Source organism: Crocodylus porosus, unplaced genomic scaffold (genome assembly GCF_001723895.1).
Source record: "Crocodylus porosus isolate Cpor-Errol unplaced genomic scaffold, CroPor_comp1, whole genome shotgun sequence".
Classification (NCBI taxonomy): Eukaryota; Metazoa; Chordata; order Crocodylia; family Crocodylidae; genus Crocodylus; species Crocodylus porosus.
In genome coordinates, this window is record NW_017728918.1 from 106,358,044 (window position 1) to 106,372,725 (window position 14,682).

Genomic DNA, 14,682 nt, shown 5'->3' on the forward strand with positions numbered 1-14,682 from the left:
AAAAAGAATGTTAATTTGGAATGCACCATAATTGCATATATTTACAGCACCAGTCTAATCCCTAAGAACATGGGAGTATCAAGAGGAAATTTAACTATGGAAACATTTTTCAAATTGTGATTTAAAAATTTGCTCTAATTTCCCCTGAAATGGAGCAGAGCAACTTTATTTTCTACATTCAGGTGTTATTTGCAGACCATAAAAAATTATCAGGCTCTTGGGTGAAAATATGTATTAAACTCTAATGAAGTGTCTTAAAATGAGATCACAGAAGGCTGTTTATGCATATAGAACAAAAGACCTAAGTAAGAATTGCTGGATATACAGTAATATTATTTTTGATACTGCAATATACATGTATATATATTTTCCAGGGCTAGCGGATTAAAATAAATGTGAAAAATGTACTTTTATTTGTCTACAAGGAAACATTTTTCCATTTAATTAAAAAGGTTATCATACCCATTGGTTATTTCATGCTCTTTTCTGACCAATCTGATCACACTAAGTTGGCTGCTTACCTCGCAGTGCATCTGTGTTCTGCATTATTCTGTATCCATCATAATAAGTTATTTCTTTCAGGTTTACTAATTTGTGTTTTAAAATGCTGCTCAGCACTCCAATGAGGTGCTTTCTGGACTAGAAAGAATTACTCAAGTATTTGCTGTATGGCACACATTTATATGAAGAAACTGCATAAGCAATGGACCCAAAAAATGCTTATGCACTATAGAGTGCACTGACAGGTACATATAATAATGCATCTTATAGTTAAACTCTTTGCTAAAGAGGTATATTCTAAAGAAAAACATCAGGCTTATTCTTTTCCATCTGAGTTCTATGCATCACAAAAAGAACCTGAAATGAGGTGACAAAAGGGATTTTATTTGATCTTTGTCTCTGCTAATTTGGACTGTGACTAAAGACTGCCTAATCCGTGATATAAACGAATGCCCCTTTGATTTATATTCATTTACTTATGGCCACAAGGGTTACTGGGGTAACAGAGAATCACTAATCTAGACTAGTACTCTGACCATGTCCTCACCTCCCTGACCATGTCCCTTACAATCATAGAAAATTATGGTTGAAAGGGATTTTAGGAGGTCATCTAGTCCAAACCGCTTCTCAAAGCAGGACCATCATGAGCTTTAGCATTCCAGCCAAGACTTTGTCTAGCCTGGTCTTCATAACCCCCAAGGGTGGAGACTCCATAACCTCTCTGTGTAGCCTGTTCTTGTACTTTACTGCCTTCTTAGTAAGAAAGTTAACCTAAATTTCCCCTGCTGCAACTTGAGACCGTTGCTTCTTGTTTTGTCATCTGCCACCACTGAGAACAGTTTAGCTCCATGCTCTTCTGAACCCCACTTCAGGTAGTTGAAGGATGCTCAGTCTTCTTTTCTCTAGACTAAATAAATCCAGTTCTCTTAGCTTCTCCTCATAAGTCATGTGCCCCAATCCCCTAACCATTTTTGTTCCCCTCTGCTGGACTCTCTCCAATTTGTCCACATCCTCTGTGTAGTGGGGGCCCAAAATTGGACATAGTACTCCAAATATGGCCTCAGTGCCAAATAGAGAGGAAGAATCAATTTTCGCAATCTACTGGCAATGCTTCTACTTATAGCCCAGTGTGCCATTAGCTTGTTTCACAACAAGGGTGCACTGTTGGCTCATATTCACCTTCTTGTCCACTGTAACCCCCCAGGTCCTTTTGTGTTGAGCTGCTGCTTAGTCAGTTGATCCCCAGCCTCTACCAGTGCATAGGATTGTTCCATTGTAAGTGCAGGACACTGCACTTGTGCTTATCAAACTTTATGAGATTTTGATCCAGTCCTCTAATTTGTCTTTGTCTCTTTGAATCCTATCCCTACTCTCTAGTGTATCTACTAATCCCCACACCTTGGTGTCATCTGTGAACTTGCTGATGGTGGACTCCATCCCATCTTCCAGGCTGTAGATGAAGACATTGAACAAAACTGGCCCCAGGACTGACCCCTGGGGCACTCCACTTGATACCAGTAGTCAATTATACATCAAGCCATTGATTACTACCTTTTGAACCTGATGATCCAGCCAGATTTCTGTTCACCTTATAGTCTGTTCATCCAAACCATACTTCCTTAGCTTGCTTGTGAGAACGTTATGGTATCAAAAGCCTTTCTAAAGTCAAGGTATAGCATGTCCACTGTTCACCCCACATCCACAGAGTCAATGATTTCATTATAGAAGGCAATCAGGTTGGTCAGACATAACTTACGCTTGGGGGCTCCATGCTGTCTGTTCCTAATCACTGTCTTCATCTCCAAGTGTTTAGAAATGGATTCCTTGAGGACCTGCTCTATGATTTTTGCAGGGACTGAGGTGAAGCTGACTGGTCTGTAGTTCCCTGGATCCTCCTTCTTTCCTTTCTTAAAGATGGGTACTATCTTTGAACTTTTCCAGTCATCCAGGACCTCTCCTGACAGCCACAAATTTTCAAAGATGATGGCCAGTGGCTCTGCAGTCACATTGACCAACTCCCTCAGTGCCCTTGGGTGCATTGCGCCTGGTCCCATGGACTTGTACATGCCCAGCTTATCTAAATAGTCCCTAACCTGTTCTTTCACCACAGTTGGCTGCTAACCTCCTCCCCAAACTATGCTGCCAGGTACAGTAGTCTGGGAGCTGACTTTACCTGTGACAACCAAGGTGAAAAGGCATTGAGTACTTCAGCTTTTTCTGCATCCTCTGTCACTAGGTTGCCTCTCCCATGCAGTAATGGACCCATACTTTCCCTGATCTTTCTCTTACATACTTGTAGAAACCATTTTTGTTACCTTTACGTGCCTTGCTAGCTGCAACTCCAATTGCGTTTTGGCCTTTCTGATTTTATCCCTGCATGCCCAAGCAATGAGCTTATACCCCTCCCTAGTTGTTTGTCCAATTTTCCACTTCTTATAAACTTCCTTTTTGTGTTTGAACTCACTGAGATGTTCCCTCCTTAACCTATCTGGTCTTCCTCCATACCCACTAGTCTTCCTGTACATTGGGATGGTTCATTTCTGAGCTCTCCTGGACTTCTTTCCCCCTCAGACTAGCCTCCCAAGGGATCCTGCCCACCAGTTCCCTGAGGGAGTCAAAGTCTGCTTTTCTGAAGTCCAGGTTCCTTACTCTGCTGCTTGCTTTCTTTCCTTTCCTCAGGATCCTGAACTTAATCATCTTGTGATTGATGCTGCCCAAGTTGCCATCCACTACTAAATTCACCATCAATTTTTCCCCGTATGTGAGCAACAGATCAAGAAGAGCAAGGTCCCTACTTGGCTTCTCCAACAGTTGCACCAGGAAGTTGTCCCCAACACTGCCCAAAACTGTCCTGGATTGCTTGTGCACTGCTGCATTGCCCTCTCAGAAGATGTCAGGGTGACAGACGTCCCTCATCAGAATCCCCATAGATGCCCCCTTGCAAAGCTGGAGATTAATTAGTAGGTGGCATAGAGACATTATGTCTATGTTCCCCTTACATCAAGACTAAATCTCTATAGTTGAATCTGCCAGCTTTACTACTTGCTGAGAAAGATTTATAATGTAAGGACAATGAGTCTATCTCTAGTGACACATTCTTTCTAAGAGACACCACACTACACACCAAAAAACTAATTTTAAAATTTTGTCTGGACTTGTTATGATGATGCTAGGTCCTGTCTTGAACTAATGTCATTACTGGCAATACAGGCAAGAGATGATGAAAATCACCTGCTCCATCAACTGTTAACTGAAGACTTGAATAAATGGAGGCTTAAGAGGCTTAAAAGTCATAAACCATTTATACATGAAGCCCACAAGCTCCTGGCAGAGACTGGGGATACTGAACCAAAGCTATGGGCAGCAACAAAGCTGGGTGACTGCTGGGAAAGGTCAGATCTATTTCTACAGTGTTTTATTTCACCACCAAATGAGTTCCCCATCAGGTACAATGTTGACAGAGAAGTGTGGGTCAAACTGGACAGACTGAGATCTGGATATGGATGCTTCAAAAGAACATTTCACAAGAGGAACATGCTGGACAGTCCCCTGTGTGAATGCAGTGTCCAACAAACAGCACGGCACTTAATTGAAAGCTGCAATCTTTACAGATGCCCAGGTGGGGCAGATGGAATGTGTACATTAAGTGATAATACCAGACTGTGATTTGGAAGTTGATATCTGACACTGTATGAAAGAGAGATTGGGCTCCTGTAGTGTACTTGGTGCTTAACAGAGAAAGGCCCAGATGTCTCTTTTCCATGCTAGTTTTACGTCCTTACATTCACATCTTATCATTAGGCTTACAGAAGAAAGCTCTATAGGCAGGAAAGTTTTTAGGATTAGATCAGGGGTTGCCAACCTGGGGTATGTGTACCCCTGGGGGTACTTTGAAAGGTCCCAGGGGGTAAATGGGGGCAGGGCTGTCCCTGGGGGTGTGAATTGGGGCAAGTGCCCTGGGCCCCGTGCTTTAGGGGGCCAGGCAGAGCCGGGTGGAGCAGTGCAGCGACTCCATGCTGCTACCAACCTCACATCCAGCTGGTTGGCACCCCTCACTGCCAAATCCATAGTCAAATCCAGCGTGTCCAGCTGCTCACCACCAAATCTGCTGCTGGCTTCCTCATGTCCAGGGGCAGGGCCCTGCACAGGCTGATTTGGCCCGGGCCTTCCACCCTGCTTGAGTTGTCTCTGCATGGGGGCAGGCAAGGGTGGAGTGCTGTCACCGTGTGCCACTGCCTCACAGGAGCAGGGCCAGGGTCGGGTGAGAGCAGGGCCACACAGATGCTGCTCTGCTGCCACTCTGCTGCTTGCCACCCCCTGCTCCACGTCCAGCCAATCGCTATCACCCCTTGTTCCACATCTGGCCACTCCCCCCCTCCCCCCCGGGTACACTTACTGAAAATCAGGCTGCTGGGGGTACACTTATTTTAAAAAGTTGAAAACCCCTGGATTAGATCCTTCATCAGATAAAGGCAATGCAGTCAAATTACTTGGGGTAAAAAACTGGCCCCAGTGAAATCAGTATAATTGTTTCAGAATGGGGTCAGCATGGTTACGTTTGTGATTTTTATCAAAAGTCTTGCAATATTTCATATTATTCTCAGGACCTCCACTCTATTAGAGCTGTTTGAGTATTGAGAAGCTAAACTTTCATTTAAATATTTTTTTAGGCTTTGTAATTGCGGAGGTAATGTGATCAATACCCAGTGAACAAGATACTAGGGTTGTGCGAAATTTTGCTGGCTGTTTCAATTTGACGCTGTTTCGACTCATTTTGAGCTTGAAACAGCTAAACTGAATTGAAATGAAGGGCTTCAAAATGGCCTTAAAACAAAATGAGGCTAATGAAAACATTTTGAAAGTTTCAAAATGTTTTGAGTTTCGAAGCAGCCAGCAGGTGGGAGACAGGGGAGAACTAGGGCTGCACTCAGCCCCATGTGGCTCAGCAGCCCTGGCTCTCCCTGCCTCCTATGGCCAGGCTGTGGGAAACAGATCACAGCACAGGGGAAGGCTCAGTTCCCCTCCCTAGTGCTGCGATCAGGCTGGGGAAGGCAACTCAGCCCACTGACTCAGTTTCCCTCCCCAGTCCTACTATCAGGAAAGGGAAGGGAACTGAGCCCACCTGGGCTGAGTTCCTTTTCTCAGCCTGATTGATCCCAGCACTGGGGAGGGGAACTGAGCGATAGGGCTCAGTTCCCTTCCCCAGCTCCCCAGTCCCAGGCAGCAGCACCCGGCTTCCCTCCCTCATCTGGCAGGCAGATCAGGGGCCTGCAGTCCCAGGAGGACTGGCACAGCCCCCACAGCCCTTCTGGGGTTGTGGGCCCCCATCTGCCTGCCAGATGAGAGAGGCTGTTTTGAGCTTCCCCGTTATACTGTATGGGCTAAACATTGAAACAGCGTCACTTTTTAGATGAAACAAAATGAAACAGCGGTTTCTAATCGAAATGAAATTCAGAACGAACCACCGTTCTGTCAAAACCTTGAAACTCAAGTCGAAAAGGAACAGAGCCATTTTGCACAGCCCTACAAGACACCAAACTGTATTTTTTTTAAAAGGAGAAATCTCATGGTTTTTAAGCACCTACATTAGTTTTGGCAATACACAATGTTTTAGCTTATATAGGTTGCTGATAGGTTTTGACTGAAGCTATAAAGGAAGCATATCTTAAGGAGGACTGGAAAGACGGGAAGGGAATGGCATAGTACCGAAAAAAGACAAGAGTTCAGAATATAGCGGCATGAATAAAAGCACAGTGTTATAAGTTAGAATTCAATATCAGAATGCTGTTATATAAACCTGATTTGACTTAACATATTTTAATGCGATTCTGAGAATTAAACATTGCATATTGAATTAAGGAAAGGTTGTTAATCAAAAGTTTGCATTTCACTGATACCATTTTGTGTGTGATCACTTTGCTGCTTCAGATTTCCAAGAAGTGCCCGTATCTTTAATCACCACCCCCCCCCCATGATAGTGCTTTTCAAACTTTGACCTTACTGAGTGGATTTCACTGTTAATGTGCCTTTCTGTAACCCTATCACTCAAGGACTATGACCTCATCACAATCCTGAAATTACAGTGACTTCAGTTCACGCTCATATGAATGCTAGGAGTAGCCACACTAAAGAAAAAAGAAACAAAGGTATATAGCAGAGTCAGAAGTAAGAGACAAATAACAGCCAAATGCTACCGGACAATGAACACAGCACATTTCAAAACAGCAGGATGGAGTTAGTGAATTTACAAACAGAGCAACCTGTTAAGAAAAGCACACTTTTGAAATACAAGATACTAAGTGGAGTAAGTAATACCTTTTCTTTCTTTTATTCTTAAGAATTCTCAGTTGTTATTATTACTTGATATACTTTACATTTGTTGGAGATAAGTTTAATTGTATTTTATCTAACTGTATGAATCTGTACAAGAAATACTTGGAATTGGGGTTGAATTTAAACACAGAATGAATAAGGTAGTACATTCTCTCACCCTCTGTTGTAACATTGTTTTGTTATTTGTTTTGTCCTAGCAACCAATTAGACATATATTTAATGTTTATATGTTGTATTCCTGTTTAAAATGAGAAAAAATAGCTTCTTGTGTTGATGCCTAAACAACACTTTAATGTTGTTTGTATGTATTCAGATACAACATTAGCAAATCCTAATAATCAGGCAAGTCACTAGTAAATAACATCCTGATGGTGAGGTATGGGGAAATGGCAGTGAATGGGGTTGCATATTGTATTATGCAGCTCCAAACATTAACAATATTCTGAATGACCCCCTCCACTAATATTATGATATTGACTTAAAATAATGAGATTGTTGTATAAATAATAAATCTGGAATTGTTGTTATTAGCTTTCTGTTTTTGACCCTTTGTGTACACTCAGTGCATATTTTCAGGCTTTTGTTTGCAACCACAAAGGCAAGAACTTTTTTTTTCAATGAAAACTGAGATTTTCATGTAATCACTAGCCTCTGAGAGCTGGGACTTGAAAAACACCAAATATTGAGTTAGGAAAACTGTGGGGTTCTGAAACTAGAAACTTCACTTATAATAATAAAAACAAAGCTATATAGAAAAGTCTGAATGACAGTATACACTGCCACAGAAAGCAATTTATGACACTGCTCAGCATTATCTCAACAAAGAGAACAACTTCAAACAGGGCAAAACAAACTGTGATTAACCATATAGTGTGACAGCATAAACTGTGATGACAGTTACAATATTAGGTACCAAAGAGGAATCAGGTCCACCAATGCTTTTCTTTTTAAATAAAATCAAATCTATTGTCAATGACAATGTGAACAAAAAATAAAAATATAAGGGGAAGCTTAGTAGAAAAAGTTGAGTTGCCAGGAGGTTTCTGAAGTACAGCATAATTATATTCTAAAATATCTAGTAATTATTCTTATTCTCCAAGATTACAGTGATAGCTGTTGAAAAAAATCCTACTATAGAAGGATTCAGCCACTATATTTCATGCATCATTGTTTGTGGATAAGGTATACACACTGGAATCTGTTAAATTAATAATGCTTGCCTCTCAATTGAATAATTGTTTTAAAGATATTTTCTACACTACTTGTTCCTAACAGTCTAGCATATGTGCAGTGTAATCTGAGCTGGAGGTAATGCTGTATGTATACTTTAATGATGCATGCCCAGATATTAAGGGGTTTTATGTAAATAATGCAATACTGTTTTTGCATATCAAAGGCTATGTGTTATATGATTTGTATAAAGTGTATTTTAATTTGGTACATATAAAATTTTTTTCTATTCCTGTCCCCAAAGCCCTCATCACAGAATAAGATGCTTTGCCACAGTGACCGTTAGACTTAAAACATCAGCATACTTTTTATTAGACTTTCAGATGCCTTTAAATCTTAGTGATAAAAAATTGCCAAATACGAAGCAGAATTTAAAGACTAAGCCCGGACACCATGGCAAAAGGGCAGGAAATGCATTGTCCTAGATGAGTACCCAAAATACTATAGAATCCCAGGAAGCTTGAACTGTTTTTGCTCCTTTTTCCCTCAGGGGGTACTTTGCTTCCCTGCAAGCTACTCCTCTGCAGTTGCTAGCCTCATCTCCGCTGACCACACTTTATCCCTCTTCCTTCTCTTCACAGTTATAGTGGCCATGAGTATTGGCGATGCGTAGGGGGTGCACACAGGTGCATGCGCACCTCCTGAGGTTGGCTGTGCACCCCCTGGAAGCACCAGCCGTGAAACCAGAAGTGCTGGCAGAATTGCACTTCCGGTTTTGCTGGTTTCATCTCTAGTGGTTCCAGGCTCGGCCACTATATTAGGACCCCCCTGTCTCCTCCATCGGCAATCTGTTGCCCCGACAGACTTGGGAAGCACCAGTCACCCACGACCATGAGTCTGCCTTTCATACCAAAATGCTGTTGGTTCCCTGGCGCTTTTCCCTAAGTCCTGCACTGCATGCTGCTTCCTGGCTTGCTTACCCACTCAACCCTTACCCATACACCCACTCCTTCTCTCCTTGCTAAACGTCCACCTCTTTTGGTCTGGCTGCTGTGACCTGCATCATGTTTCTGAGACACACTTTTATGGTTAGAATTTACTTTCAGCCTGGTTCACTAGGGCCTCATCTTGAAGACCCGGTGGGCATGCTGTGCGGCCTATCTTTTTTCTCAAGTGTTTCAAAGAAAGGAAAGTGGGTAAGGACCCATGTTCAGAAGATGATGCCTGAGAGAAAATAATTTTAGTACTGAGGAAGCTAGTAAGTGTGTGTGGGTGCACGCATGGGTGCATGCGTCTATACCATATATTCTCACATGCAGCACTCCTTGGAACATAATGCACACCTTGTTTCTGAAAGGCATGTGAAGAAAGGTCTTTCCTTGTAGTAAGTAACAGAGTAGCAGCAGCTAGGGAGCTAAGCTAGTGCATTGATCTGTTCTCTGTGTATCACTGTAGATTTTAAGTTTCATGCAGTAAGTGGCATAACCTACACTTTCTGTATTCCTTACATAGGATGCACACTCATTTTCCAGCAGCTGTTTTTTGGGGAAAAGGTGCATGTTGTATGTGAAAAATATGGTGTGTTTATATGGCCCTTGCTGTATGTTACACTTAGGACATATTAACTGCTCTTAAAACTCTAGCATCTGAGCATTCAAGCTGTAAAATCCATCCCAAAATACCATCACAGTGTAGCAAAGCTGGCACTTTTCTGGCAAGTGGTACTTCCAGTGCAGTTGGGAGTGCTGGAACTGACAAACAGCTGCTTGTGGCACTCAGCATTGCAACAGAGCCTTAAACAAGCTGGGTTGCATTGGTGGGCCTGGGACCAACGAACAGCTGTTTGTTACTCCCAGCCTCCATAGCACCCCATAACACACTGGAATCTTCAAAGGCTCCAAAGCTTAGGAACCGGTTTTTTTAGGTCATAATAAGCATATTGTGTAACTGCTCAGTTTGATAAAATACCCATTGAGCATGGGAGGAATCAAACTCCAAGTTGTTAAAACCTATAAGTACTTGGGTGTGATGGAGAGGCTACGGGACCTGAACCTATTCAGCCTCCAAAAGAGAAGGCTGAGGGGGGATCTTGTGGCCTGTTATAAACTAGTCAGGGGGGATCAGCAGGCATTGGGGGAGTCACTGTTCCCCCGAGCACCGCCAGGAGTAACCAGGAATAACGGTCACAAGCTGGCAGAGGGTAGGTTTAGGTTAGATATCAGGAGGCGCTATTTCACAGTCAGGGCGGCTAGGGCCTGGAACCAACTTCCAAGGGATGTGGTGCAGGCTCCTACCTCCGGGGTTTTTAAGAGGAGGTTAGATGAACATCTTGCTGGGGTCATTTGACCCCAGTACTCTTTCCTGCCATGGCGGGGGGTCGGACTAGATGATCTGTTCAGGTCCCTTCCGACCCTAGAAACTATGAAACTATGTTTACAGCTTTTCCATAATGGAAACACCACATTCAGTTGGTTAAAACTAAGGCAGCCCAACTGGCAGTGGCTATAAAGAAATTTCACGAGATCACAGCAGGACAATCAGTCCAAGCTCCCATATTAGCATATAAAACCAAAGTTGTGTCTCAGATTCTATGTGGAGCTGAAGTATGGGATTATACTGCCAGTAATGATGTAGACATACCTCAGGATAAGTTTCTCAGGACTCTTCTGGGTCTTCCTCCTACAACTCCTGCATCCTTCTTGAGATTAGAGACAGGATTAGATTCCATTTTAACTAATATTATTATTAGAATGTGGGATTTGTCACGTCCGAGGACCGGTGCACCCTTGACCTGCGAGCCTGGGTTGGCACGACCGGCTGGACGCAGGTACGATATGGTGGTCGTACAGGTGGAAAAGTGAGAGGAGTCAGGGAGTTTAAATGCATTTCGGTTAAAGATTTATTGTTACTTACACCACAGAAGAGTTGCGGCGTAGGAAGGAAGTCGTGGTTACACAGTGAGAAAGGACAAGTTCAGTTCAGCTTGCAGATGATTTCTCGCTGCACAGATCATAAACTGCTTGGTGCAGGTTTTCAGCAAAGTGTACAGGTAACTTCGGTTTAAAGACGTTTGTGAGCTCTTGGAGAATGGACGAGTCGACAAAAATTTGGATACAACACCTGAAATTTTTTTTCGCCGCAGGTGGGGAGGTTTCAAGCTTGGCAGAATGATGTTGTAGTGGCCAGGGCTACTTGCATCGCCCCTCAATCTAATTACCAACAAATATGTACGGGAGGGGAGACTATGTAGTGGAGGGGAGTTGTGGGGAAGTATTTACAGCTGGATCTCAGTGTTAAATGGTGTGTCAAAGAAAAATCTTTGATTTCAGCTGCCGATGGCAAAAAGGTCAAAAGGTTAACATAACATATTTCGTCATCACAGTTCCGTATTCAGCCCTCCCCCAGCTTAAATGTAAAATACATGCGCAGTCATTCTTGCATGAAACCTGAGCAGAAGTAAGAAACACGTGAAGTCTGCTCACAGTCATAATTGGCAGTCCTGTAATTATTCAAGCCTGGTGTGTTGTGATTGGCTACCTGAAAACCTTTAATTTTGGAAAGATTTCCGCCTTCTGCGGAGACTTCCACGCACACCCAGGAGACATAGTCAGTGGCCTGGCCAGTCGCTGACCCCTCCCCACCTGCGGCAAAAAAAATTTTCAGGTGTTGTATCCGAATTTTTGTCGACTCGTCCGTTCTCCAAGAGCTCACGAACGTCTTTAAACCGAAGTTACCTGTACGCTTTGCTGAAAACCTGCACCAAGCAGTTTATGATCTGTGCAACGAGAAAGCATCTGTAAGCTGAACTGAACTTGTCCTTTCTCACTGTGTAACCACGACTTCCTTCCTACGCCGCAACTCTTCTGTGGTGTAAGTAACAATAAATCTTTAACCGAAACGCATTTAAACTCCCTGACTCCTCGCTTTTCCACCTGTACAACCACCATATCATACTCATGTCCAGCCAGTCGTGCCGACCCAGGCTCGCAGGTCAAGGGTGCACCGGTCCTCGGACGTGACATGGTGAACCTCTTTGACTAGACTCAGGATTGAACAGATGCCCACAGCTGTTTTGGCTGAATATAGACTTTCCATTCTAAGGGCTAAAAGATGTTGCCGAGCCTGTCTAGGAGCTTATAAATAGTGGAAGACACTATTTATTATGTCTTAGAATGTCCTCACATAATGACATAAGGAGAAAGTATTTATCATGGTTCTTGCAGAAATTAACATACTTCTCAAATAGAAATTAATATGGCTTCTCCAGCAAACAGATCCATATTTAATAAACTGAATTGCAATTCTTGCTTACAAGGACGAAGCGATTAAACATCCTTTACTATTGATATGACCGATAAACTTTATCATTATATTTGTTTTTTATTGTGATAATTGTGGACCTATGCACAACATTTTTATAGATTCATGATCTGATTTGTCACCATATTTCTACTTGATTATGTTAATTTCAGGAGTAAGAATGATGCTTTTATAATGGTTGGCCCTATATTATATTATATTATATTATATTATATTATATTATATTATATTATATTGGCATTTCTTTTATTTTTGTTTAAATTTATATTATGGTTATATATCTGGATTTGGGAGCAAGGCTTTCAGCCACAATCCTTAATAAATTGAATTGAATTAAATTGTAGCAGATGCCAGAACCAATTTGGGGTGCCCTGGTGTAGCAGGGCACTAGGGTGCCTGCTACTGAAGATAAGAAGTGGCTTAGCTGCCAGTTAGTAAGGCAGCAGGTGTTAGCTGTTGGAGCTGAGTAGATCAGCTGACCGCCAGGGGGCGAGGCTTGGCCTTCATAAGGAAGGGAAGGCTGAGGCCAGAAACAGTTCCCCTCTGACCACTGCAGGAGCAGGAACTCTGCGGCGGAGAGCTGAGCAGCAGAGCTTACGCTGGCAGTGTGACCGCTGCAATGATGCAAGGGGAGGGAGAGAACCCCTGAGAAAGGTATTGGAGAGAGCCAACATAGTTTTGTGGAGCTGTGAGTATTACACCGCAGGACCGGGCGAGGCTGTAGGGGTGGAGGAGGCCTCAGCAGGAGCTCCCCAGTAAGGAGGGGGAGTTCCTGGCACCAAGAGGGTGCCGTGTGTGGGGCTGTCCCGACCCCAGCCCATTGGGGCGACTTCGGGAAGAGCCTAGCAGAGGTGAAAGCCCAGTAGGGTGTGGGCCCAGGAAGGTGGGCCTAAGCAGTGGGGGGTCCCGACCCCAGCCCAGTGTGGGCATTACCAGGACAGGCCCCAATTGGAAGAGCCCCAGTGGGGCGTAGGCCCAGGTTGGGCATAGACAGGCCCTAGTGCGGGTGGGGAGCACACGAGGCGTGACCACAGGCTCAGTGGTGGCATAGAAGGCCCGAGGGCGGGCAGCGAGCGCAAGAGGCGTGAGCAAGGGCCCCAGTGGGGGCATAGAGGGCCCAAGTGCGGGCAGCGAGCGCAAGAGGCGCGAGCGAGGGGCCCCAGTGGGGGCATAGAAGGCCTGAGTGCGGGCGACGAACATAAGGAGTGCGAGTAAGGGCCCCAGGGCGGGCAGCGAGCTCAGGAGGCACGACCACAGACCTGAGTGCGGGCATAGAGACCACAGGGAGCGCGGGATGCAGGTCAGGATGCGAGTGGCCGCAGAATATAAGGGAGGCAGGCCCAAGTGGGGCGCTGCCTGTGAGACACGAAGCCCCGAGAGGGGAGTAAGCCTGCTGGGGTTCTGGACTGGGCGAGAAGGAGCGCAGTCAGAGAGAGCCGCCCCAGGAGGGGGCGCGTGTATTGAGTTGGCCCCGGGATAAGACCAGCACCGGGACTCAGAGGAAATCCTGGCACAGTAAGACCAGCCCCGTGCCAAGAAGGGTAGGAAGGCAGCCTCCTTCACTGAACTAATAAGAGCAAAGACGTGGTGGGCGAGGCGGAGGATGTGAAAGACCCAGATTTGGCATGGTAGACAGGGATATTAGGGGAGGTCACGGCACCCCTAGGGGCCGTCCTGCCACACCTGGCCAACATGGTTCTGTATGCAGCACACACTCTGGAGGGTCTAACCATGGTCCTGGTCCAGGTCCTGAATTGCATGTGGTACATGGGATCACCATGGGGGGGAAGCGGGGGAGCGCATTATATGCGGTACCTGAGCTGTATGTGGTGCCTGCACTGGATTGGTCCTGCATGCTAGCTCTGGTGTGCAGCGATGGTCTGTTGGCCCAATCCAGCCCTGGAGACAGCTCACAGGACCAGTCTGGCACCAGTGCTGCGTGTAGTACATGCCAGGCTCTGGCTTCTCATAGCACATTCAGTGCACAGAGTTGGGCCTACAACATAATGTTTGCTGCATGTGGGGGTGGTTCAAGACTTACAGGCCAGGTCTTAGCGTGCCATGGGCTGAATCTTTTGAAATTCCTAGTTTAAATAAAATGTGTTGAAAATGTAATGTGCAACAAGGCCCTGTATGTCTTTTTCTTTAAACCTAGATTAAAATAGATTTAATAAATTTCATAGACATCAGGGCTGGAAGGGACCTCGGGAGATCATCGAGTCCATCCCCCTGCCCAAAGGGCAGGAAGTCAGCTGGGGTCATAGGATCCCAGCAAGATAAGCGTCCAATTTACTCTTGAAGGTGTTCAATGTAGGTGCTTGAACCACCTCCGCTGGCAGACCGTTCCAGACATTGGGG

The 14,682-nt window shown here is 44.6% G+C and overlaps 1 protein-coding gene across 2 annotated transcripts in view; it reads left to right on the forward strand.

The window, feature by feature from the left end:
• The first annotated feature begins 6,571 nt into the window (after nucleotides 1-6,571).
• Nucleotides 6,572-14,682, forward strand: part of ENPP3 (ectonucleotide pyrophosphatase/phosphodiesterase 3) — a 72,237-nt gene continuing 64,126 nt past the window's right edge. For both annotated transcript variants that reach the window (XM_019538055.1, XM_019538056.1), the window contains exon 1: nucleotides 6,572-6,805. In XM_019538055.1, the coding sequence (XP_019393600.1) occupies nucleotides 6,689-6,805 (117 nt within the window). In that variant the 5' untranslated portion in view covers nucleotides 6,572-6,688. The remainder of the gene's footprint in view (nucleotides 6,806-14,682) is intronic.